Below are 22,886 nucleotides of genomic sequence, written 5' to 3' on the forward strand. Positions count from 1 at the left end.
CCATGCGACAGAGAAGAATTGCCCCATAGAGTTTTCTAGGCTGTAATCTTTACAGGAGCAGATCACCAGGTCTTTTCCCCTGTAGAGTCACTGGGTGGGTTTGAACTGCCAACCTTTTGGTTAGCAGCTGAGTGCTTAACCATTGTGGGTGTCTTACAATGTTCATCAAAAAAAAAAACAAAAACCCCAAACCCATTGCTGTTGAGTCAATTCCGACTCACAGCAAGCCTACAATGTTCATAGCAATACATAAATATAATTTATTACAAAATAAGTACGCATATATATGCATAAGGCTCAAAAACAGATGAATGGTTAAACAAAACGAAGTACATACATACAGACAATGGAATATTATGTAGCCATAAAGAGAAAAGAAGTCCTGATACATGTTACTACATGGATGAATCTTGGAAACATTGTGTTTATCCATTCATCTGTTTATTAGTGGTTATCAGGTGTGCAAGGGAGCAGAAAAGAGGGAGTCATTGCTTAGGGGCACTGAGCTTCTGTTAAGAGATGGAAAAATCTGGAAACGGATAGTGGTGATGGTTGCCCAGCATGAAGAATGTAATTGATACCACTGAACTGTACGTGTAAAAAATGTCAAAATGGCAAACGTTCTGTTACATATATTTTTTATCACAGTAAAAAAATTAAAAATTAAATAAAAATAATAAATTATATTTTAACTTTAAAGAAAAAAAAAGTTTAGAGAGATCGCTGCCCTGGACCACTGTGGCCTCTTGTAAACCTGAGAAGTGGCCACCAGAGGGTGTATGGGAGCAAAGTGGAGAAGGTCAGCTCTCTCCCTGCACTTTCTCACATCTGGTATTTCCCTGCACTCTCTGGTTAACAACTCAAGAGCCTGTTGGTGTACACCAGGGAAACGGTTCCCAATATACTTCCCTACGGCAGCCTCCTGGGTGTTCCCAAGGTGGGAGTTTCCCCGGGGCCAACATGCCTGTCAGAACCAGCATCCCAAACAGTTATTACCTCTCTAAAAGACTGGGATGGAGGGCAGATGTCCAGAAATAGGTCAGAAGCCCAGGACATGGCCCATGGCCAAGGGTCCATCACCCCAGGTAAGGGAGGTCCCCAGGCTGAGCCCAGAGAGGAAAACAAGCGGGTAAAGGCAGGGAAGAGGTGTGAGCATGGGGAAGGAATGGGACAAAGCAGAAGACCTACCTTCCACGGAAATGTCCTGGATGGCAAAGCGAAGGATGATGGTCCAGATCATGCCCAGGGTCATCTTCACGTTCCCATCCACGATTTCTACGGAAACAGCAGCAGGGCGTGTTAGGGTGAGTATTAGCAGCACCCCCGTTGTACCGTGCAGCCTGCCAGGAATCAAAGACTGCACAGCTCCACTTGTAGAGGGAAATCAACGTGTTTTTAAAAGTTAGTGTTAAAAAAAAAAAAAAAAAGAGTTAGTACATAAAGACACTAGCTTCTTTTAAGGGTGATGGAAAAATTTAGGAAGGATGATGAACAACATGATGACTGAATTTAACATCACTGAACTGTATGTGTGGTGAAGACGGCTGAAGTGGCAAATGTTTTGTTACCTATATATTTACCACAATAAAGTGTCACAGGTGCCAGAAGACAAGTTTGTTTGGGGGTGTCCTGGGGCAAATATGGAGGGTTTGGTCAATTGTGCTTGGAGATAGTGGGTACATCAGAAGACACAACGGAGAAGGGGTGTCTTAAAACATGAATCGTGCTCACCAGCCAGACTAGGGGTGAGCGGAATTTCCATACCTTCACAAATGTTCCTGCAACCCTGTGAGCACAGGACCTCTGTGCAATCACAGCTCTCAAAACAGCCATCCACACACCAAAAGCCAGTGCAAGCAACAGAAGGTAACAAGCTTAACAACATTTTTTTGTAAACCACCATCTTGAATGATCCACTGACTCACAAACCAACCTCCTAATGTCATTAGGTGGGTATTAACACAGATATTTAAAAAATCAGTCAGCTTCAAGATCATGACTAAGATACCCTACTACTTCAGTCTAAGCAACACTTTTTAGACTTTTAAATGCTACAGACTCAAGTAATTTTTTTTAAAGCTTTTCTCTGTACCAAGTCTCGAGGTAGGGAATGAAAACACAAACAAGCCCTAAGGATCTTAACATTTCAGGCTATTCATGGTCTTGGTGGCTGAACAAGTGACACTCAAATGTTGAAATGCTGGCTTCTTACCTTCACCTGCTTCTAGGCCAGAAGATGGGAGCCTGGCCCTGTGGTAAGGTACTCTCAGCTAAGGATAAGGCACCAAAGAATATAGTATTTTTTTCCCTACCTGCAACTCTCTAGTTTCAGGGGAGGCCAAATTGAAGCATGAGAAGAGGAAACTTCCAGAGAGTACTGATTCCCTGAGCCCAGGTCCACTAGGGATAGCTTCCCACAAACCCTTTAAGCAACAGTGGAATTCCATGAAGGAAGTCACACTCGAAGATCTTATCCCTTTCCTCCAAAGTGGAGGCAAAATTACACGTTGCTCTATGACCAACAAAGTACAGAATGTTGAGCAATGCCTGCCACAGCTGCTTCCTGGGTGCAGGTAACTGTGCCGGGTGGTCTGGGCCAAGGTGCTGAGCAAAGTGAGCACGGTGTCCAGTCTGGACACAGGACCGGATGTAACTCTCCCTGTTAGCAGAGAAGTTTAAATGCCCCTACCAGAGCCCCAGATACCTGACAGGCATAAACCCACCCATAACCAAGGGCTTGGGTTGGAGAGATAGATACACGGAACTATACCAGCATGCAACCATTTTTGTTAACAAGTAAAGCAGATGCTAGCACTTTGCAGAACACATGGGGTGGTGGGGCGGGGGGGAGGGGAAGCAGAATCTTCTGTGAAGAATTAGCTCATAAAGGTCTGGCATTTTATTTACAAGTGTTAACATCTGTAATGTTTAAAGAGTTTATATAAATTGGTAAGAAAAGTCTAAAATCTCAATAGATAAATAGGCAAAAGTCACGAACACACATTTCACAAACATGAAATTCAAATTTAAGAATGTTCAAACTCACTTGTAATCAAAGAAATACCATTTTCCAAGCTATTAAATTAGCAAAGGTAAACACACACACACCCACACATCTTTTGATGCTAACAAGGTCACCACATTGCAGCTAGAAGTGTCAATTGGTTAAAAATTAGAAAAACAAAACACTTTTCAACAATTTGACATAAAATTCTGTCTTTAGGACTCTAGCCAGTGCAGAGCAAGGTTTCTGTATGAAGGTGCTTTTGTGCAGTTATTTACAATGGCTCCAGATTGGAACCTGTGGGGATGTACAACGTACAAGAAGAGATTAAATCCCAGACCTTGTCACACCTCTGCTCAGAGCCTCCATGACTTCCACCTCACTCAGACTCAAAGCCAGTGAATGGCAGGCAAGGCTGTAGTGGTCTGGCCAGCTGGGCCTCCCAAGCCCTCCGCCAGCCCCTCAGCCACGTTGGCCTCTCTGCAACTCTCCCCTCCCTGAGTGTCCACATGGCTTCTCCCTCACCTCCCTCTAATCTCCACTCACAGGTCTTCTCACTAAGACCTGCTTCACCCACCCCATGTCACTCCCTGCTTTATTTTTCTCCATCTGACATATGTACTTGTGTATTTTCTCTTTCCTGCTTCTAGAACGTTAAATGCCATGAAGGTAAGTATTTTTTCTGTTTCGTATCACTGCTTAGAGCCCAGCACAGCATCTGGCACAGAGAAGGCACTTCATTAATATTTGCTGAACAAATGAATTAACTGCGGGCACTCATGGAACAGGTGACCACAGGTGGGTGAATGGCACAGCTAACACAGGACTGCCGTTGGCACCCACTGAGAACATAAACAGCGTAGTGCTTTAGTCCCCTCCAAGGCAGGGCCCAGGTGTGGGACTGAGCATAGCTGGGCCAACAATAGACTATTAACACAGCCCTTAACAATTATGTTCGTGAAGTTTAAATGACTTGGAAAAATCTTTAACATATGGAAAGCGAAAAGAACAGATACTGAATTGTGTGTTCAGCATTTCAAACAGGAGGGAAAACTTTTTTCGAGCCTAGAAGAGGCTCCCTCCACCTGTCTATCAATTTGTCATACGGTGGCAGCTTGTGTGTTGTTGTGATTCCAGAAGCTATGTCACTGGTGGACAGGTTTCAGCGGAGCTTCCAGACTAAGACAGACTAGAAAGAAAGGCCTGGTGATCTACTTAAAAAAATCAGCCAATGAAAACCCTACGGATTACAACAGAATACTGACCAATATCGTGCTGGAAGACGAGCCCCCTAGGGTGCAAGGCACTCAAACTACACAGTGGCTGCAACAATGGATTCAAGCATACCAACAATCGTGAAGACGGTGTAGGACTGGACAACGTTTCATTCTTTTGTGTACTGGGTTGCCACGAGTTGGAGCCGACTTGACAACAACAGAAGAGGCTCTGGTACTAATCCTGCAGCTTGGCCTTTCTAGAAGAGTGGAGACTGCAGTGCTGGCTGCACTCAGCCCCGGCCTGGCATCCCTCCTGTGTACCCCACTCTGTGAAGGCCAAATACCTGGAACTCCCGCTGGCCTTGAGCTCAGGGCCAGCAGATCTGCCTTCACTGAAGCCCCCGCAGCACTAAGTAGATGGCTTCTATTTTGGTCTTTCCTATTTACTCCTCTCCCCATCCCCCAAAACATTCCAGGGATTTTTGCTTACTGAATTCTCACCTGCACCAAAGAAGCAGCTCCACCCCAGAACACAAAGAAGCCATGTATGGGCAAAGAGACTGGGGTGTGCTTTATTAATAATCCACGCACCGCCCCCCCAGCCCCAACTCCAACTGAACTCCCCATCCCACCCTTAGAGCAAACCTTCACAGATGGTGTGGAGAATGGCAGACCCTTTTCCCAGGTGTCTCCATGTTTGGAGCAGGAGGGGCCCCATCTCACCGGCAGCTTCGTCTCAGAGAGCCATCTGGAACATTGGGTCCAAAAGGAGGATCCCAAGTCCACACTGGGCTGCACTTAGGGAAAACACTAATAGATCAACGACGTCAGCTGCAGGTGTGGGAAGGGGTGGTGGCACCTGGAGGACAAGTCTGCCATTCCTGATCTACAGCTGCTGTGGAGCTGTTCCCATTCGGGGTTTCTCTCTTCCCCCGACTCCGGGGACTCAGCCGTCTGCCCACTGTTCAGATGAAGGAATGAATGACATGCTGAAGGAATTCAACATGACAGAAGCTGGAACCTGGGGCACCACCTCCCATAACAACACTTCAGCTACTGCACCCACTGCCAACTCCCTCCTGCGGACAGAGGCAAAGTCATTGAGACCACCTCCAGGATCTTGGCAACCAAAGCCATAAAGCTTTCCCTACCCAAAGGTCTTGAAATAAAAATCCTTCACGGTCCTCTCCCCCTGGTCCAATCCCAGCCATTCCTCCAGGGCAAGTCTCAATTCTATGAGTCAGGGGGCCTCTCAATGGGAACGAATAACAACATTCTAGAATCAAGTATCGCAAAAGAAACCTGAAGGGATCACTCATCCCCTCCCTGATGTATGAAGATTCTTGCCTTCAGCCTCATATGAACAGGGACAGGGAACTCATTACCTTCCCAGAGCACCCACTGCATTCCCTAAGGTTCTGCATGTTAGCTACAATCTGCCTGCCCACGGGGGTCTCCCCTCTGGGCCTGGGTCTGCCCAATTGGAGAGTCTAGTCCCTGCACCACATGATAATCCTTCAAAGGTCTGAGGGTCTTGCACCCCCACAGGCCTCCAGCAGCCCAGGATGCTCCTCAGTCAGGAGGGGCAAACAGCACCCCGCCTCCCCCGGGAGAGCTCCTTCCAGGTCATCGGTCTGCTCCACTGCCTTTTACTTTGTAGTTTACAGCCGTAAACTACATTGCATTAAAATGCACACAACCCATTTGGTGCTTCATCTCATTTCCTGGCTCAGAAGAGCAGCCATCCCAGCGTGATCTTGGTGCTCAGCTGGAAGCGGGGTCGATCATTTCAATCCAGGAAGCCTCAGCTAAAAGCACTGGTGCCCTAGGGGTGGCAAGAAGGTAAAGAATACCTCATTTTAAAGGAGTCTTTAAAACTCTTTAGAGAAGCTTAGCCTTGTGTTAAAAGAAACTGGAAAACAGACAAGCTAGGTGAAGTGACATCCCCGCTATCTGAGGTGGATATTTCAGAGATGATGCCAGCATCTGTCTCTGCTCCTCACCACTTAGCTGCGGCAAGCATGGCCAACTTGACCAGTCATTTTATAGCTAAGGAAAGTCAGACATGAAAGTTAAGTGGCCTGACCTAGGCCCCTGCTGGGGTCGACAGCTATGCCTGGAGATGAGAAGTGGAGCCCAAGTGCCTGGGTTTAATCCTGGTTCCAGAATCCGTGCTCAGCTGCACGACACTCTTTCACTTTAGCAGCTTTTCTGAGCTTCAGTCTCCTCCACCGTAATATCAGGGCTAAAGGAGAAAACCGACGTAAAGCAGCCTGTCTAGCAGAAATGTTACTCTTCTGCCTTCCCGTTTTAGTACGTGGGTACTCAAACAGTTAACATTTTTTTTTTTTTAGTTAGATGCCCAATTTTTCTTTCTAAAAATCTGGATTTCTGACTTCATTTAAAAAATTGGAAGATTCAGCAACACTGGACCTACAGTCACACAGGGCAACAACTGAGTAGAACTACGTGGTGGCTAGTCTCTGGGTGGTGCAAACAGTTAATGTGCTTGACAGCTTACCGAAAGGCTGGCGGTTCAAGTTCATTCAGAGGTGCTGCAGAAGAAAGTCCTGGCTTATCTACTTCTGAAAAATCAGCTACTAAAACCCTACAGAGCACAGTCCCACTCTGACATACATGGGGTTACCATGAGTTGGAATCCACTGGACAGCATCTGGTTGATTATTGGTTACGTGTTGGCTGCCCCATACTTAGGCTCCACAAGGCCTCAGGGCAGGTTCCACCCTCCACGCATCCAGTGTCTGCATACTCTCCCTAGCCACAGAACTCTCCACGTTAGTCAACAAGCACAGTCAGGCCTGTGGATGAGGGCGGCAGCACTTCACACACACAGCATCCAGAGCACCAGGATTTGGCTAAGGGAAGGTGCAGAGATGGGGAGCAGGAACCAGAGAGAGCAAGCCATTGGTCTGGAACAGGGGAAGGGGGACTCTGGGGCTGGATAAAAAGTACTGTTGCTATTTGCAGAATCCACAGACTGACCAGATGGAGTGTCATGGATTGAATTACGTCCTCCAAAAAACATGTGTATCAATTTGGCTAGGCCATGATTCCTAGTATTGTGTGGTTGTCCTCCATTTTGTGATTGTAATTTTATGTTAAAGAGGACTAGAGTGGGATTGCATAACACCCTTACTAAGGTCACATCCCTGATCCAATGTAAAGGGAGTTTCCCTAGGGTGTGGCCTGCACTACCTCTTATCTTATAAGAGATAAAAGGAAAGGGAAGCAAGCAGAGAGTTGGGGACCTCATATCACCAGGAAAGTAGTGATGGGAGGTTCCTGCACTGCGATGCTCCTAGACCAAGGGAAGGCTGTTGACAAGGACCTTCCTCCACAGCCCACATAGAAAGCCTTCCCCTGGAGGTGATGCCTGAATTTGGACTTGTAACCTACTAGACTCTGAGAGAATAAATTTCTCCTTGTTAAAGTTATCTACTTGTGGTATTTCTGTTACAGCAGCACTAGATGACTAAGAAACATGGAGGTACTGCGGGCTTCGCTTCCAAAGACCCCGTGATGTATGGTCCTGGCAGTCGGGGCAGAAAGGGCTGAGGGAGCCAGGAGGGCAGAAAATCAGGCTCCACAGGGCAGCCAGGGGGCAGGTCTTACCTTCAGCTCCAATGGACACCAGCTTGACCCCTTTGCTGGCTATGAAATCCAGGGCCTTGTTGACATTGGAGATCTTGTGCACCCTCATCTTGCCTCTCTCTGGCTTGGCCAAGCGTTCACCTAATTAGACCGACAGAGAGGAGAGGGAAAGTGAGATGCTGTTATCCAGGAGCCAGGGGTACTCCACAACACCCTCACCCAAGGCATAGCCTTAGAGGGACACAGGTGGGGCGGGCCTCTTGGGTGCGGACAATGCACCCCAGTTGGGAATGAGAAGGAGAGTCTACCCTGCTTCTCCTGTCTTCCACTTCTTAGATCTAAACCTGCTTTCAGCCACTCAACAATTATTTCTTAAGCCCCTAATATATAGAAACTGCCAGAAATTCAAGATGGATTCAGAAGAGAACGTGGAACTGCTGATGTCAGATGGATCTTGGCTAAAAGCAGAGAAGACCAGAAAGATGTTTACCTGTGTTTTATTGACTTTGCAAAGCATTCAACTGTGTGGATCATAACAAATTATGGATAACATTGCAAAGAATGGAAATTCCAGAACACTTAATTGTGCTCATGCGGAACCTGTACATAGACCAAGAGGCAGTTGTTTGAACAGAACAAGGGGATACTGCATAGTTTAAAATCAGGAAAGTGTGTGTCAGGGTCGTATCTTTTTACCATACTTATTCAATCTGTATGCTGAGCAAATAATCCGATAAACTGGACTAGATGAACAACCTGCGATATGCAGATGACACAACCTTCCTTGCTGAAAGCCAAGAAGACTTGAAGCACTTACTGATGAAGATCAAAGACCACAGCCTTCAGTATGGATTACATCTCAACATAAAGAAAACAAAAATCCTCACAAATGGACCAATAAGAAACATCATGATAAACTGAGAAAAGATAGAAGTTGTCAAGGATTTCATTTTACTTGGATCCACAATCAATGCCCATGGAAGCAGCTGTCAAGAAATCAAATGACGTATTATAGTGGGCAAATCTGCTGCAAAACACCTCTTGTAAGTGTTCAAAAGCAAAGATGCCACTTTGAGAACTAAGTTGTACATGACTCAAGCCATGGTATTTTCAATTGCCTTATGTGCATGTGAAAGCTGGACAATGAGTAAGGCATGAGACCGCACAGTGTTTCATTTTGTTGTTCATAGGGTTGCTATGAGTTGGAATCAACTCAATGGCACCTAACAACATATATGCCAGGGACTTGGCTGTGTGCGAGGAATATGGTGGTGAACAAAACAGACAGGTCCCTACCTTCATGTACTTACAGTCCAGTAGGAGAGCAGAGCTTAGATAGAGAAACACACGAACAGATACACACAAACAAGCAAATCCCAGCGTCAAGAGGAGGGAGTGTTGACGTGTCGTGAGGTTGGTAACCAATGTCATAAAACAATATATGTACTGTTAAATGAAAAGGTAGTTTGTTCTGTAAACTTTAATCTAAAGTACAATTAAAAAAAAAAAAAAAGATACGGAGGAGCAACTGCCTCCTTTGCCATGAGACCAGAAGAACTAGATGGTGCCCGGCCACCATTACTGAATGATTTGATCAAAGACTCTATAGAAGAATTCTGATCATACGGGGAAAAAAATGCAGAACAGAACTTCAAATTCTCATGGAATCAAAACTCTCTGGAGCCACTAGGGCTGGATGATCCCCCTGAACTATTATCCTGAGGACATCTTTAAAGTTTAAACCTTAAACTGAAACTATCCCCTGAAGTCATCTTTAAACTAAACAGTGTTCTTGTTGTTGTTAGGTGTCGTCAAGTCAGTTCCAACTCATAGCAACCCTATGTATAACAGAAAGAAACACTGTCTGGTCCTGTGCCATCCTCAACGATTGTTGCTGTGTTAAAGCCCATTGTTGCAGCCACTGTGTTAATTCATCTCTTGAGGGTCTTCCTCTTTTTCAATGACCATCTATTTTACCAAGCATGATGTCATTCTCCAGGGGCTGGTCCCTCCTGATAACATGTCCAAAGTACGTGAGACAAAGTCTTGCCATCCTCCCTTCTAAGGAGCATTCTGGCTGTACTTCTTTGAAGACAGATACATTTGTTCTTCCTGCACCTCCACGGTCCATGGTATACTCAATATTCTTCATCAACACCATAATTCCAATGTATCAATTCTTCTTCTGTCTTCCTTATTCATTGCCCAACTTTCACATGCATATAAGGCGACTGAAAACACCATGGCTTGGGTCAGGCCACCTTAGCCCTCAAAATGATACTTTGCCTTTGAACACTTTAAAGAAGTCTTTTGCAGCATATTTGCCCAATGTAATACATCATGTGATTTCCTGACTGCTGCTTCCATGGGTATTGGCTGTGGATCCAAGTAAAATGAAATCCTTGACAATTTCAATCTTTTCTCCGTTTATCATGATGTTGCTTATTGGTCCAGTTGTGAGGATTTCTGTTTTCTTTATATTGAGGTGTAATCCATACTGAAGGCTGTAGTCTTTGATTTTCATCAGCAAATGAAGGTCCTGAAAGCTTTACTCCATCCACATCATTAAGGTTGACTCTAGTTTGAGAAGGCAGCTCTTTCCCAGTTGTATTTTGAGTGTCTGGCAACCTGAGGGGCTTATCTTCCAGCACTATAACAGACAATGCTCCACTGCTATTCATAAGGTCTTCACTGGCCAGTTGTTTTTAGAAGTAGATTGCCACGTCCTTTTCCTAGTCTGTCTTAGTCTGGAAGCTCCACAGAAACCTGTCCACCATGGGCGACTCTGCTGGTATTTGAAATACTGGTGCCATAACTCCCAGCATCACAGCAACATGCAAGTCACCACAGTACAACAAAATGACAGACAAGTGGTAGTTTCAAACCAAAGAGTAATGTGGCTTAATTAGAATCAGGGCTTCAGGTTCGTTCCTGTCAAAACCGCTGCTGAGAATTTCCATTTTTAACAAGTTCCCTGCTTAGAAGTTACATTTCTAACAAGTTCCCAGGAAGTTATACATAAGTATCATCTGGGGATCTTGTTAAAATGTGGATTCTGATGCAGTATATCTGGGGTGGAAATGCAAATTCTCTTTGAACCAGTTGGAAGCCCTGATTGCAATACAATGTCTGCCTTGAGCATTACGTACTTTTAAAGAATTATCTGTATGAGATTAGATTCACAACAGCAACTCAAAAGGTTAGATGAGAAGGTTAGGGGGTAGTGAGTTGGTGTTGATGATGATAAACAATTCGGAAAAGGATATCGAGAAATGTGGTGCAACATAAAGAATGTAACAACATCACTGAATTGTAGATGTACAAACTGTTGAATCAATGTATGTTTTGCTCTGTATATCTTTACCCCCCCCAAAAAAAAAAAAAAAAAAAGATGAGAAGGGAGCAGAAAAAGAAGGAATTGAGTGGTCAGAGAAGGCCTTTCTGAGTAGGAGGGCAGCCAGGCAAAGACTGCAGGGAATGGTGATGAAGGCAGAAGGAACAGCATATGCAAAGTCCTGAACACCTTCTAGTCTGGACTACTTTGCCTTGGGAAGGAGTGTGGGTCTCTCCAGAATATTCTAAAAACATTCCAAGGGTGTTTAAATGGAACTGCCCACAGAGTCACCTCCCCATTTGAGAACCACTCTCTTGTCCTGTTATCCCACCTCCCTGATCACCATGGCTCAGCTCCATGTCAACTGTCCATCCTCACTCAGCCCCTGCCCCCAGCTTCCACGTGGGAGCTTCTGCTGCTCAGGCTTCAAGGTTAGAAGCTGCAGGGTAACTGGGGTAGAGCAGCTGGTTCTCCAAAAACCCCATTAAGAACATTTTTATCCCAGAACAAAGGATGTCCAGGGACCTCATGAAACTATTTGAAATATTTACATAAGCAACACAGCGCCCATACCTGTGAAAGGGGCCCAAAGCTTTCAGAGTCTCCAAGAGATGAGGGACCACAAAAGGCTAAGAATCACTGCTCTAGAGACTGAAACTCTAGAAACTCTTGTGCCTGCTGTGGTCTCCAACCCATCTAGCTGCCTCCCAAGAGGGTTCCAGAGGCCGGGGCAGCCATGATACTGAGCCATGCCCCACCCCATCAGAACAGCACTTCTCCAAGGCCTTTCCAGCCTCTAGGGTAGCACTGCTGATTTTTATTATTAAATCCAAACTTTGTATTTGCGGTTCTTACTTGAGGCCCTTCTCCAGAGACCGTGGCTGCTGCATGGCCTCTCCAGCAAAGCAGCCCACCCCCCTCCTATCCAGGGGAGAAGCCCTAGGAGCTCCCTCGCCATAGGATGAATGGAGACTGCACCACGGCCCTCCCTGGAAGGCTGCTCTTGCTAATGCCCAGCTCCCAGCCCTGGGGTCCTGCTAAGCCTGATATCCCCGCTGTGTACACTGGCTGGAATAGGAATTCTCCAATGAGGATAGCAGAGGGGCAAAGGTTAAATACAGGAGGCCCAGGCCAGCTGCTCTCAAACTTCAGTCTGCACAAAGATCACCTGGAGAATTTGCTAAACCTTAGCTGTCCAGTTCCCTTTCCCCTACTCCTGAATTTCTGACTTAGGACACCTGGGGAGGGGTCTGGGAATCTGCATTTTGAACAAGCAGCTCAGCTGATTTTGGTGTGGGTGACCCAAAGGCCACACTTTGAGAATCTCTGTAAGCAGCATCCCCCTTCCTTTCCCTTGTCCCTGTCATCCAACCAACTCAGAAACACTTAGGAGGAAAAGGCAATGAATGTCTTGGTGATCCGATCTCCCCTAGCCCTGGGAAAGGACAAGCTGCTTCACAGAAGTACTCGATTCCCTGGGGGTAGGCTCAGCTCATTCACGGGAACAAGCCCAGCCCTGGCCACTCAATCATCCTGCTATTTATTGAGTAGCTGTGCTGAACACAGTTTCAAGCACTTGGGACACAGGACTGAGACAGTCCATGCCCTAAGGAGCTCAGTAACAAGTGGGGAAGAAAACAAGTAAGCCAAAAATGATTACACCATGTGGAAAATGACACAACAGAGGAATTAAGAAGAAAGGTCTGGCAATCTACTTCCAAAAAAAAAAAAAAAATCAGCCACTGAAAATCTTATGGGGCACAGTTCTACTCTGGCACACATGAGGTTACCTTGAGTCGGAATCAACTTGACAGCAACTGGTTTGTTTATTTTTTAATCGGAGCCCAGGGGGACAGCCAGCTCAAATTAGGGTGGGAGCCAGGGAAGCTTATAAAAGGAATCTCATTGAGAGGAGGATGAAAAAGAGTAATGCCAAGGTTTTTCTCTAAAAAAAATTGAGGAGTGTTGGGGAAGGAGGTAGGGAAGGACATTCTAGAAGGCAGTTAGAGCTTGTGCAAAGGCACAGAGGTCAGGGAGTACGTATCATTCAGGGAAAACTGCATGTTTCTCTGTTTGGCAGAGGGGTCTGAAAGCTTTTTAGGAATCCCACTGCCATCGAGTTGATTCCAATTCATAGTGACCCTATAGGACAGAGTAGAATTGCCCCATAGGGTTTCCAAGGCTGTAGTCTTTATGGAAGCAGACAGCCATATCTTTCTCCTGCAGAGCGGCTGGTGAGTTTGAATCGCTGACCTTTTGGTTAGCAGCTGGGAGCTTAATCACTGTGCCACCAGGGCTCCTTTTTATGGGAATAGTTAGTTAAAAACAAAGTGGGTGCCAGCTCACAAAGGATCCTACAAACTATGCTAAGGAATGTGGACTGTCTGCTCAAAGCATTGGGGAGGCACTAAAGGGTTTTGAGCAGGGAACAGCATGACCATATTTGGCTTATAGAACAATCCTGCTGGCTACAGTGCAGAGGGTAGACACGGTAGGAAGGGAGGAGCTGGGGGGGAGGGGAGTCGAAGGCCTTTGCGGTATCATCTAGCTGAGATCTGACATAGACCTGTACTGACACTATGGTAGAAGGGGTTAAAAGAGGGTTATAGAAAAAGGAAATAGAATGAACAGAATTTGAATGTCAAGCTGGAAAGAGGAGCAAGAAAAAGCTGTCTAAGATGAATTCTACATTAGAGACAGAAGAATGGATGGACAGTGATATCATTTATCAAGAACAAGATGAAGAATGCAAGAGGAAAGAGAGATTTGTTATAGCTAGGAGCAGGAAGTACAATTTTGGACATGCCAAGTTTCTGGACACTATGGGACATCTGGATGGAGATGCCTGAAGAGGTTCAGTATTTAATAGGGGCTCAAGAGAGAGGTCTGGACTGAGTCTATGTCTCGGACTAACTGGCACCAAGGTGAAAGGTAAAATGAAGAAAGTAGCTAAGATTGCCTAGTACATGAACCAAGGCTAGAATCTTAGCGACCACCAACCTTTAAGGGATGGTAAAGGAAAGGCGTCCATAAAGAGAGCCGAGATGTACATTCAAGTGGTGCTGTCCCTTGAGACATTTGGACACCCAAATTCCAAGCTGGGAGGTGGATAAAGGCCTGGGATCATCTGGATATAGTTAGGTAGGTAACAGCAGAGCCAAGGTTTGGAGATGGTCACCCATGACTGTGTTCTTGACCACAGAAACCTAGTGGAGAAAGGGACTCCAGAGACTACCCTTCAAACCCTCTCTTTTTGCAAATGAGGATGGTGAGGCAGAAAGGCAAAGTGACTTGCCCAACGACACACAGATTGTTAGTAGCAGAGCCAGGACTGAGGCCAGTCTCCTAGTCTGAATCTATCCATGTCATCCTCAACTTCTTTCAAGAGGCCCAAAGCTGGTAATGACCAAGGGCTCAGAGCAGAAGCAGAGGTATCAGGGCAGCATTCCCAAAGTGGCCTAACCCAGCAGGCAGCCCACATCCTGGGTAAGAGTGGCTCTGCCCACCTGGTATCACCTTTGCCCTGGGACTCCCAAGGCCAAGGATCCACCTCACCTGAGATGACCTCGAGCAGCAGCATGAGCTTCAGGCCATCCCGGAAGTCCTCCTCGATGTTCTCGATCTGTGTACCCGCCTTACGGAGGTGGGAGTTGCACCATGCTGTGAACGTCTGGCAAAGGAAAGAAGAGCAAGTGGTCAGTCTTCCCACAAGTCACATGGTCTCTGAGGCCCCCAATAAGAAAAAGGTAAGTACCTCAAAATGTGCATGCTTGTATTTGGGGTGGAGAAGAGTCACCTTAAGTAAGCTGCAAAAGCATGAGGAAGAAATCCAAAAAAGCAACGTAAGGAGGCTAAATGCAAAGACCATCAACTTTGGAATTTTCCAGTTCATGGGGAGAGAGCGGCCACATTGACACTTCTTCTATAATAAGCAAGTGATGATCAGGCAGACAACCAACCAAGCTGTCCTGTGCCAACAGCACTGCCTGGTGGCTCAAACAAGGAACTAGGTGATTCAACAAACATGAGAAACAAAAGTGTACACTTCAATTTCATACACCCATCTAAAACTTAGGCCAGTGTCTCTCTCCATCTGTCATGTTCTATAAGAACCAGAAAGAAGAGCTCTCTTCCAATCTAATCCATCCTTTGGCGACAGCAGACTTCTCTGCACTAAATGGTACCATCAGCTATATGGAGCTCAAGAATCAACGTTCAGTTTACCCTGCAGGGCCAGTAAGTTCTCTTCCCGCATGTCCCCAAGGGTGAGCAGTGTATTACTTATATCATAATAGTAGCAGCCACACTAGAAATACCCCTTCTTCCAGGAAAGGTCACAAGACTCATGAACCCCCACCACTTCCACCTGCCATGGGGAACTCGAAAGTGAAGTGACAATGAATGGGCGGGGGAAGGAATGCCATGTCAGTGATTATTAGGAGAAAAGAAATGGCTGTTTAGGTTTATAAGCAAGAGTTGAAGAGCCTGCAACCAAGAAGGAAGATGAAGAGATGAGGAGGTCTACGTAGATGATGAGGAGGAGAGAGTGTATGACACCTTCCCTGACTTTGGGCCTTGTCTTTAAATCATGTCTCACTGGTATAAGTTACCAACACATAATACTTCACTCTCTTCCTGCAAAGACACCTCCACCGTCAGCCAGCCCCACTCGCATGATAAAGAGAACAAGGGTACCTGTGCTATCCGAAGGCTTTGGGAAGACTGGCACATAGATTGGGGGTGGGCAGGGGCATATACTGATTCCTCAGCCTGAACTGTCTTTTATATCTTGCTTGGCTAACTCAACTCATCTTTCAAGATTGGGTTAAGACATTACCTCCTCCAGGAAGCCTTCCTGATAGCCACTGCCTTGTCTAGGTTGGGCACACAGAGCCCACAGTACCCTGTACTCACTCCATCGTTACCCATGTGACACTGCACGGTAACTGCCTGGCCCACTTGTCAGTTCCATGCCCCCCCCCTCCCTTCTCCTTCATTCCCACTACCACCTGGGAGCACCCGACAATAGGGACTCAATGTTCACCTTCATATCCCTAGACTCCCAGCACACAGTCATGGATACTGCAGTGAACAAGAGCAAAATTCCCCACCCTTGTGCAGTGAACATTCTAGTAGATGAGAAAATTCAGCAACTGGGTGAGGGAGCAAGTGAGAAACAGACGCAGAGCTGGAGGGCCCTGTAAGATCAAAGCACACCAGTGGGTGATGCTGAACGGTGTCAGGGCAGGGGAGTGACAGGACAAACAGCACTGTCAGGCCCTCTGGAAGAAGACAGCGCAGAGGACAAGGCAGGCAGCAAGTAAGAAAGAGTCTTTATTTACTGGGTGCCCGTTCTCTACCATTGGCATTGCAGACCTGGTAGTTGGGCTTTATTTTCATTTTGTTGTAGCTGTTTTGTTGCTGTAAAACAATATTGAAGCACTTTCAATTTTTAAAAATAAACATAATTTTCCTTATTTTTGCATATTCTCTCCCAGTTGCCATCTAAACACATTACATGCCTTTTACCCAAATGTCATCACATTTTACACTCACATTTGGGGGGAAAACACCCAAAAAACAGTTGCTGTCAAGTCGATTCTGACTCATGGCGACCCCATGTGTATCAAATCAGAACTGTGCTCCATGGAGTTTTCATGGCTATGACCTTTTGGAAGCAGATTGCCAGCCCTTTCTTCCAAGGTGCCTCTGGTGGGTTTGATCCTCATCCTTTCAGCTAGTAGCACAATGCTTAACCTTTTGCACCACCCAGAGACTGCCATATTTGGTGGAGGGTCTTTTTGTTCATTTACCACCATCTTGTATTGCTACGGAGCCCTGGTGATGCAGTGGTTAAGCATTTGGCTGCTAACCAAAAGGTCGGCAGCTCCTTGGAAACCCTATGGCGCAGTTTCTACTCTGTCCTACAGGGTCACTATGAGTCGGAATGGACTTGACGGCAATGGGTTTGGTTTCTGGTTTTTGTATTGCCAGAGCCCCTTGCTCTCATCACACCTCCTAGACCCCATTCAGCCTTCTGCATAGGGTTTTCTCCTGACTCAAGAGGAACAGATTAGCCCCAGCAACTAAAAGGGACTGCTCAAGCCCAGCGTGGTCAGGATCCTGTTGGGAATCGTCTGGCATCCCCACCCTTGGTAGCTGTGAAATCTCACTGTGTTTACTGCCCAGTTATGGAAGTGGGGAGTGGGGGGCAAGCTGAAGGAGGAAGAGAAGGCTTTTGTAAAAAGATACTGCTTTTGAAAGAGGAAAAGTGATGTTAAAAGCAGCCGGCCTCATTTCCTGGGGAAGTCAGGGTTAGCGCCCAGAGACAAAAACACACCTGTGTTTGCTCTGGTCTCTAGTACAAAGACCCGGTACTGAGGCCTCAGGAATTGAACTTTGCTAAAACCCCCAAACCCTGATCCCTGGCCCCCACACGTTACTGCTTTGCAGGCCTGAGAGGGGTCCTGAGCACCTTCCAGTTCCAACTTTGTTGAAAGTTCCCCCAACAAACAGTACCTCCCATGACATTCAGGCCCAAGTAGGAAATGGTGGCAGTAACTCAGTGATTAAGAACACTCCTAGGATCGGCCGGGTCTCGGCTCAATTCTCAGATGTACTGTTTAGTAGCTGTGTGACCTCCAGATTAATCCCTCTCAGCTTCAGTTTCCTTAACAGTAAGATGGGGATGGTAACAGCACTTCATAAAAGTCAAGAGGATTAACCAGATAATGCCTGCCATTTAGTAAGTGCTCAATAAATGGTAAAAAGAAGGAAAAAGTCCAGGTCTCCTGACACATTACTGTTAAAGGTCCCCAAGGGCTCGCTCCTCCCTGCCTCCAGCCACCCATGTCCGCCCATCAAACTCACCTGTCCTAGGTTCCATGCCCTCAAAGCCCTAGACTCTGTTTCTAAAATGACAACATGTCTATCTGAAGAGCTCTCTTTTTTAACTGGCGCCGCTATGTTAATGGGAGAGGCTCAGTGTGGTGTGGGGGCAGAACACCTATGACTTTGACACTGGCCACGCACAGCCGCAGCAGAGGAGCTGAATGGGGTATGAGTAGCGAGAGCTCAGTCTCAGCAATGTGGACTGTCCACATGTACCACCCAACCGTGTTCTCTCCTCTGATTCAGGGCAGGCCTGGTCTTGAGGCTCAAGCTCTACTCCTCGCTTTGACAGAAGGCAGACACCTGCCTCTTAACAGTGCCCCAGGCGTCCAGAAGGAAGAAGAAGCCAACAGCCCACTGAGGCCTGGGGTTGAGACCCACGGCCCCCAGCCAGATGCCCCAGAGTGGTAGGGTGGGTAGTTCTGCCCCAGCAGGTTTAAGGTCCAGTCACATTCAGATAAAAGGGGCCACTTCAGTGCCTCAGTTCCAACTAGGCCTCCCTGTCCAAATTGACCTTTCCCTTGCTCCAAGAGTCCCATCATGGGGTTCTTCAGTTGTCCCTAAGGCCATGAGGAGACATGGCCCTCAGTAGATCCACTCTGTTCCAGAAAAGGGGCTCAAGGCTCCAAGAGGTCTGAGGAAAAGTACGTGGGGCCAAGGGCTACTCTGGGAAGAGTGAGCAGAGCTGCAGCAGCCCCTCCCCACACTTTGCCCACACCCAGCCAGGCTGCACAGCTTCTCTGAGGGCCCTGGACAGAGAGGGAGGGGCTGGGAGAGAACACGGACACTGTTCAGGCCCTTGCTGACCCTGAAGCATCTACCCATGTCTAATCTGGTATAAAGGTAATTGTCCAGCGCTACAGCCCAGGGTGACAAACAGGGGCCTGGCCAGGCTCCAACAGGCAGGGGCAGCTCAAGCCCAGGTCTATGGAGTTGGCCGTGGAGAAAAATAAGCACCTCTGTCTATCTTCTCTATGGGTCTCACAGTCTTGCTTTTACACAACTCTGCTAGCATCTTTTCGTTTTATTTTTAACCGGTATCATGTCAATGTATTTCCTTTATAATGTGTTGAAAAGGCCAGTGGTTTTGGAGAACATGTGTTCCCTGCTCCCTAGCTCAGACACACCAGCATATGACTTTAGTCACATAAGCCTTTTTGAGCCTCAATTTCCACATCTGTAAAATGGGAACAACAGCACTGACCAGGCAGGACTGTGATAAAGATTAACTAAGACAATATTAACATGGTAATGTTAATTTATATGAATAATAATGATATAATATATTCACATGTGTCTGAAATACAGTAAGTGTACATGAAGTGGTCAATACCATCATCATAGTCTAAATTTCAGATGCTGAAGGGATATCTGAATAATCACACTCAGCAGGGATCTGGGATACAGAGGATTACTCCATAAACATGAGTCAGGGGCTGAGCTTTTAAAGTCTAGTGGCGTTCATAGCCTTGATCTGGGGGATCGGGGTAGTGGCAGGGATGGTTGTTAAACACGAGAGACTAGGGCATAAGAAGGTCACAGGACTTGCTCAGGATCACACTATGAGCCTGGAAGGATTCAATCACTCTGAAGAGGACTGAGTGCAAATCTCAGCACAATGAACTGCTAGCCAGGTGGCAACCTTGGGCAAGTGACTTAACACAGCTCGGCCTCAATGTACCCATCTGTAAAATAGGGGTAGTAATAGCACCTACCCCATGGAGTTGTTGGAGGATTCAATGAGACAATCCACTTAAAGCACTGAAAAGAGGGTGTGGAACATAGTGACTGCTCAACTTATCACTATTACTGTAATACACCCACTCCTCACTTATTGACATGGTTAGGTTCCAAATACCAGGTGGTTGTGCAAAATCAGTGCTATGCAAAAATGGAGGAGGACCACATCAGATCACAAAGATGACTACATCATTACATAACTGCCAAATTACATCATTACATAACTGCCAAGCCACTGAGAATCATGGCCCAGCCAAGCTGACACAGAACCTTAGCCATTATAGCCAGTGTTACTTAAATCTTGCACCTCAGCATGTAACTGCCAGAGGTGTGTCATTAATGTGCAAAATAGTTGGATAGTAGATTTTTTTTACTATTGTTGTAAATGCAAAATGTCAGATAACAAGATGGTCAATAAGTGAGGAGAAGGAGTAATTAGAGTTAAAATTATTACAAGTTTATGCTGTTTAACACATTTCACCAAAGAATGTTAAAGCTAGAGATGTTAGCCATCATTCAGATCAAACTCTCACTTTACAACAGAGGTTACATGGAACAGAGAGGGTAAGTGGCTTTCCCCAGGCCACACAGCTGGGTATCTTCACATCTAGGCTCAGAACCTGGCCTCCTGACTCCAGCCTACACATGTTCTCCTCCACCAGGAGGACACAGATTGAAGGTATGGGTGGGATGCTGGAACGAAGCAGCCTCTCCTCAGCTCCCCATGGGAACGTGGGCCCTCAGTTGCCAGACCTCCCATAAACAGGAGTCAGAAATGTGGACTTTTGTAGGCAAAATTCTGTAGTTTTTGAATGCTGGTACAATTTTTAAAATAAAATAAGACACCCTACAGCCCCTCCAAAGATGTTAGCAGGCTAGATCTGAATTAAAATTCATTGGGCCTCTGTTTCTACAGTGGGAAAATATGAAATGTTTCTAAGTCTCCTAACAAAAACAGTCACATACACAATAGCATGGCATCTTAAAACAAGCACTCAGCAGACACCTGTGTCTACCACAGTTAACACTCAGAACAAACCATCAGTCAACATTAGCCATCTGGGAATCTGGTGGCAAAAGCTCAGGGGACTTCCTGTGAGGGGCACGGGGGCTCCTTTCATCTGGGCTTGATCAACAAACAACACGTGTCACTGGGACCCCAACCAGACATACCACACACACCGCCCATGTCTAGTGAATTAAAACAAAGGTACCAATTCTCACTTATTACATTCACAAAAAAAAGTTTCTGATAATTCCCAACGTTAGGGTACTAGGACAAAGCACTCAATGTGTTACTGCAGGCAGGGTGATTTGGTACAACTCCAGTGGAAAGCAACTTGCCAAGGTGAACTAAAATGGGCATAAACCCTTAGAGTCCAATCCTGAAATGGTGCCCTGAATAAATAATGCTAAATAAAGAAAAAGCTGTGAGCGCCAAGACGTTCTTGCCAGCATTACTTGAGAATAAAAAATCAGAAAGAAAGTTACATTAATAAAGTATTAGTTAAGTAAATTATAGTTCATCCATTTAATGGAATATTATGTAGTCAAAACGATGGGTACTAAAACTATGTATTATTATGGAAAATGCTTATATATAATTAACAAACAATAGCAAGATATAAAATTGTATGTACTGCAGGTTTATAATATGTAAATCACCAACATAAAAATTAAAAAATAACTGAAAAAAACTTCATCAAAATGCAAATACTGCAGGGACTTCCAGCAAAATGGCACTCTAGGCAGAAGCACCACGCTGTCCATCCACAGCAAACATCCGAAAAACTGTAAGCCAAACAGAGAAAACAACAATCCTGAAACCCTAAAACATCAAATGAAGAGATAAAGAACTCAGCCAAGCACCAAATTGAGTGAGAAAACTGACAGAGAATGGAGAGTGAGGAGAGATTCATGCAGCTAATGCAGTGCAGATCTGCCATCTTGGACTCCTATCGGAGACCAGCAAACAGGAGGTATGAGAAAGCAGCTTCACAGAGCTTCCAGCAGGAGACAAAACAACCGGTAATTTACGATATACGCTTTCCCACCCCACCCCACCCTTCACCCTCACTCGGCCTCCTCTGCTTCCCGCAGCCACAATCTCTTGTTTAGGAAGCACCGGCTGCTTGGATTCCACCCACCCGAACGGGCCGGCTCTCTGAGTGCCATTCGTTGGCTGCTGGTGTTGCTTTTTTCCGCTTCTTTTGATTTCTTCCTTACCTCTCACCACCTCCACCTCCTTTCACTCAAATACCTGGCTCCGTGCGCCATCTTTGCTTCTTCCTGAGGGGCTGAGGAGCTCTGGTAATTTGTGATATACGCTTTCCCACCCACTACCCTTCTTCACCCCCACTTGGCCTCCTTTGCATCCCGTGGACACAGTCTCTTGTCTGGGAAGCACCGGCTGCTTGGATTCCACCAGTCCACACTAGCTGGCTCTCTGAGTGCCATTTGTTGGCTGCTGCTGTTGCTTTTTTTTTTGCTTCTTTTGATTTCTTCCTTACCTCTCACCACCTCCCCCTCCTTTCGCTCAAATACCTGCCTCCGTGCACCATCTTTGCTTCTTCCGGAGGGGCTGTGGAGCTGCTTCCCGGTCTGGGCTGCCGCGCTGGTGGGATCCCAGGGCTTTTGTTTGTTTGTTTGTGTTGAATTGTTTGTTTGCTTTCTTTTCCTTTTCTTGAGTTGGGAGCCCGTTCTGGCCAGGCAGTGCTGCGTGGCTTGGAACCTACCCCCTTGACTTGCACAGACGTGCAGAGGGATCCCTGAAGGCATTTCTTTTTTCGTTGGTTTTTTCTTTTTTTCTGTTTTTTGGGGGCTTTTCTTGTTCTTTTTTTATTTTAAATTTCTTTTGTTGTCTTTTCCCTCTTTGTCTTTCTTCATCACTCAGTTTCTAGTCTCTCTATATCTTCCTTCTCTTTCTGTTCCCTGAATACCTGGCATTGTATACCTCTATGCCTTCTAGCCAGGCTGTACTGCAACACCTGAGAACAACTTCCCCAGACCTCATAGCCGCACTGGTGGGATCCCTGGGAACTTTGCTGTTCTTTTCCCTTTCCAATTTTTATTTATTCATTCTTTTCTT

General features: G+C 46.1%; 1 protein-coding gene across 3 annotated transcripts in view; it reads right to left on the minus strand.

The window, feature by feature from the left end:
- Positions 1-22,886, minus strand: part of ACTN1 (actinin alpha 1) — a 109,836-nt gene that overhangs the window by 32,786 nt on the left and 54,164 nt on the right. For all 3 annotated transcript variants that reach the window (XM_004370977.2, XM_004370976.2, XM_004370975.2), the window contains exons 3-5: positions 14,723-14,837; positions 7,855-7,974; positions 1,189-1,275 (exon numbers count right to left, since the gene is read on the minus strand). In XM_004370977.2, the coding sequence (XP_004371034.1) occupies positions 1,189-1,275; positions 7,855-7,974; positions 14,723-14,837 (322 nt within the window). The remainder of the gene's footprint in view (positions 1-1,188; positions 1,276-7,854; positions 7,975-14,722; positions 14,838-22,886) is intronic.

This window comes from Trichechus manatus, unplaced genomic scaffold (assembly GCF_000243295.1).
Source record: "Trichechus manatus latirostris isolate Lorelei unplaced genomic scaffold, TriManLat1.0 scaffold00010, whole genome shotgun sequence".
In the NCBI taxonomy this organism is placed as follows: Eukaryota; Metazoa; Chordata; class Mammalia; order Sirenia; family Trichechidae; genus Trichechus; species Trichechus manatus.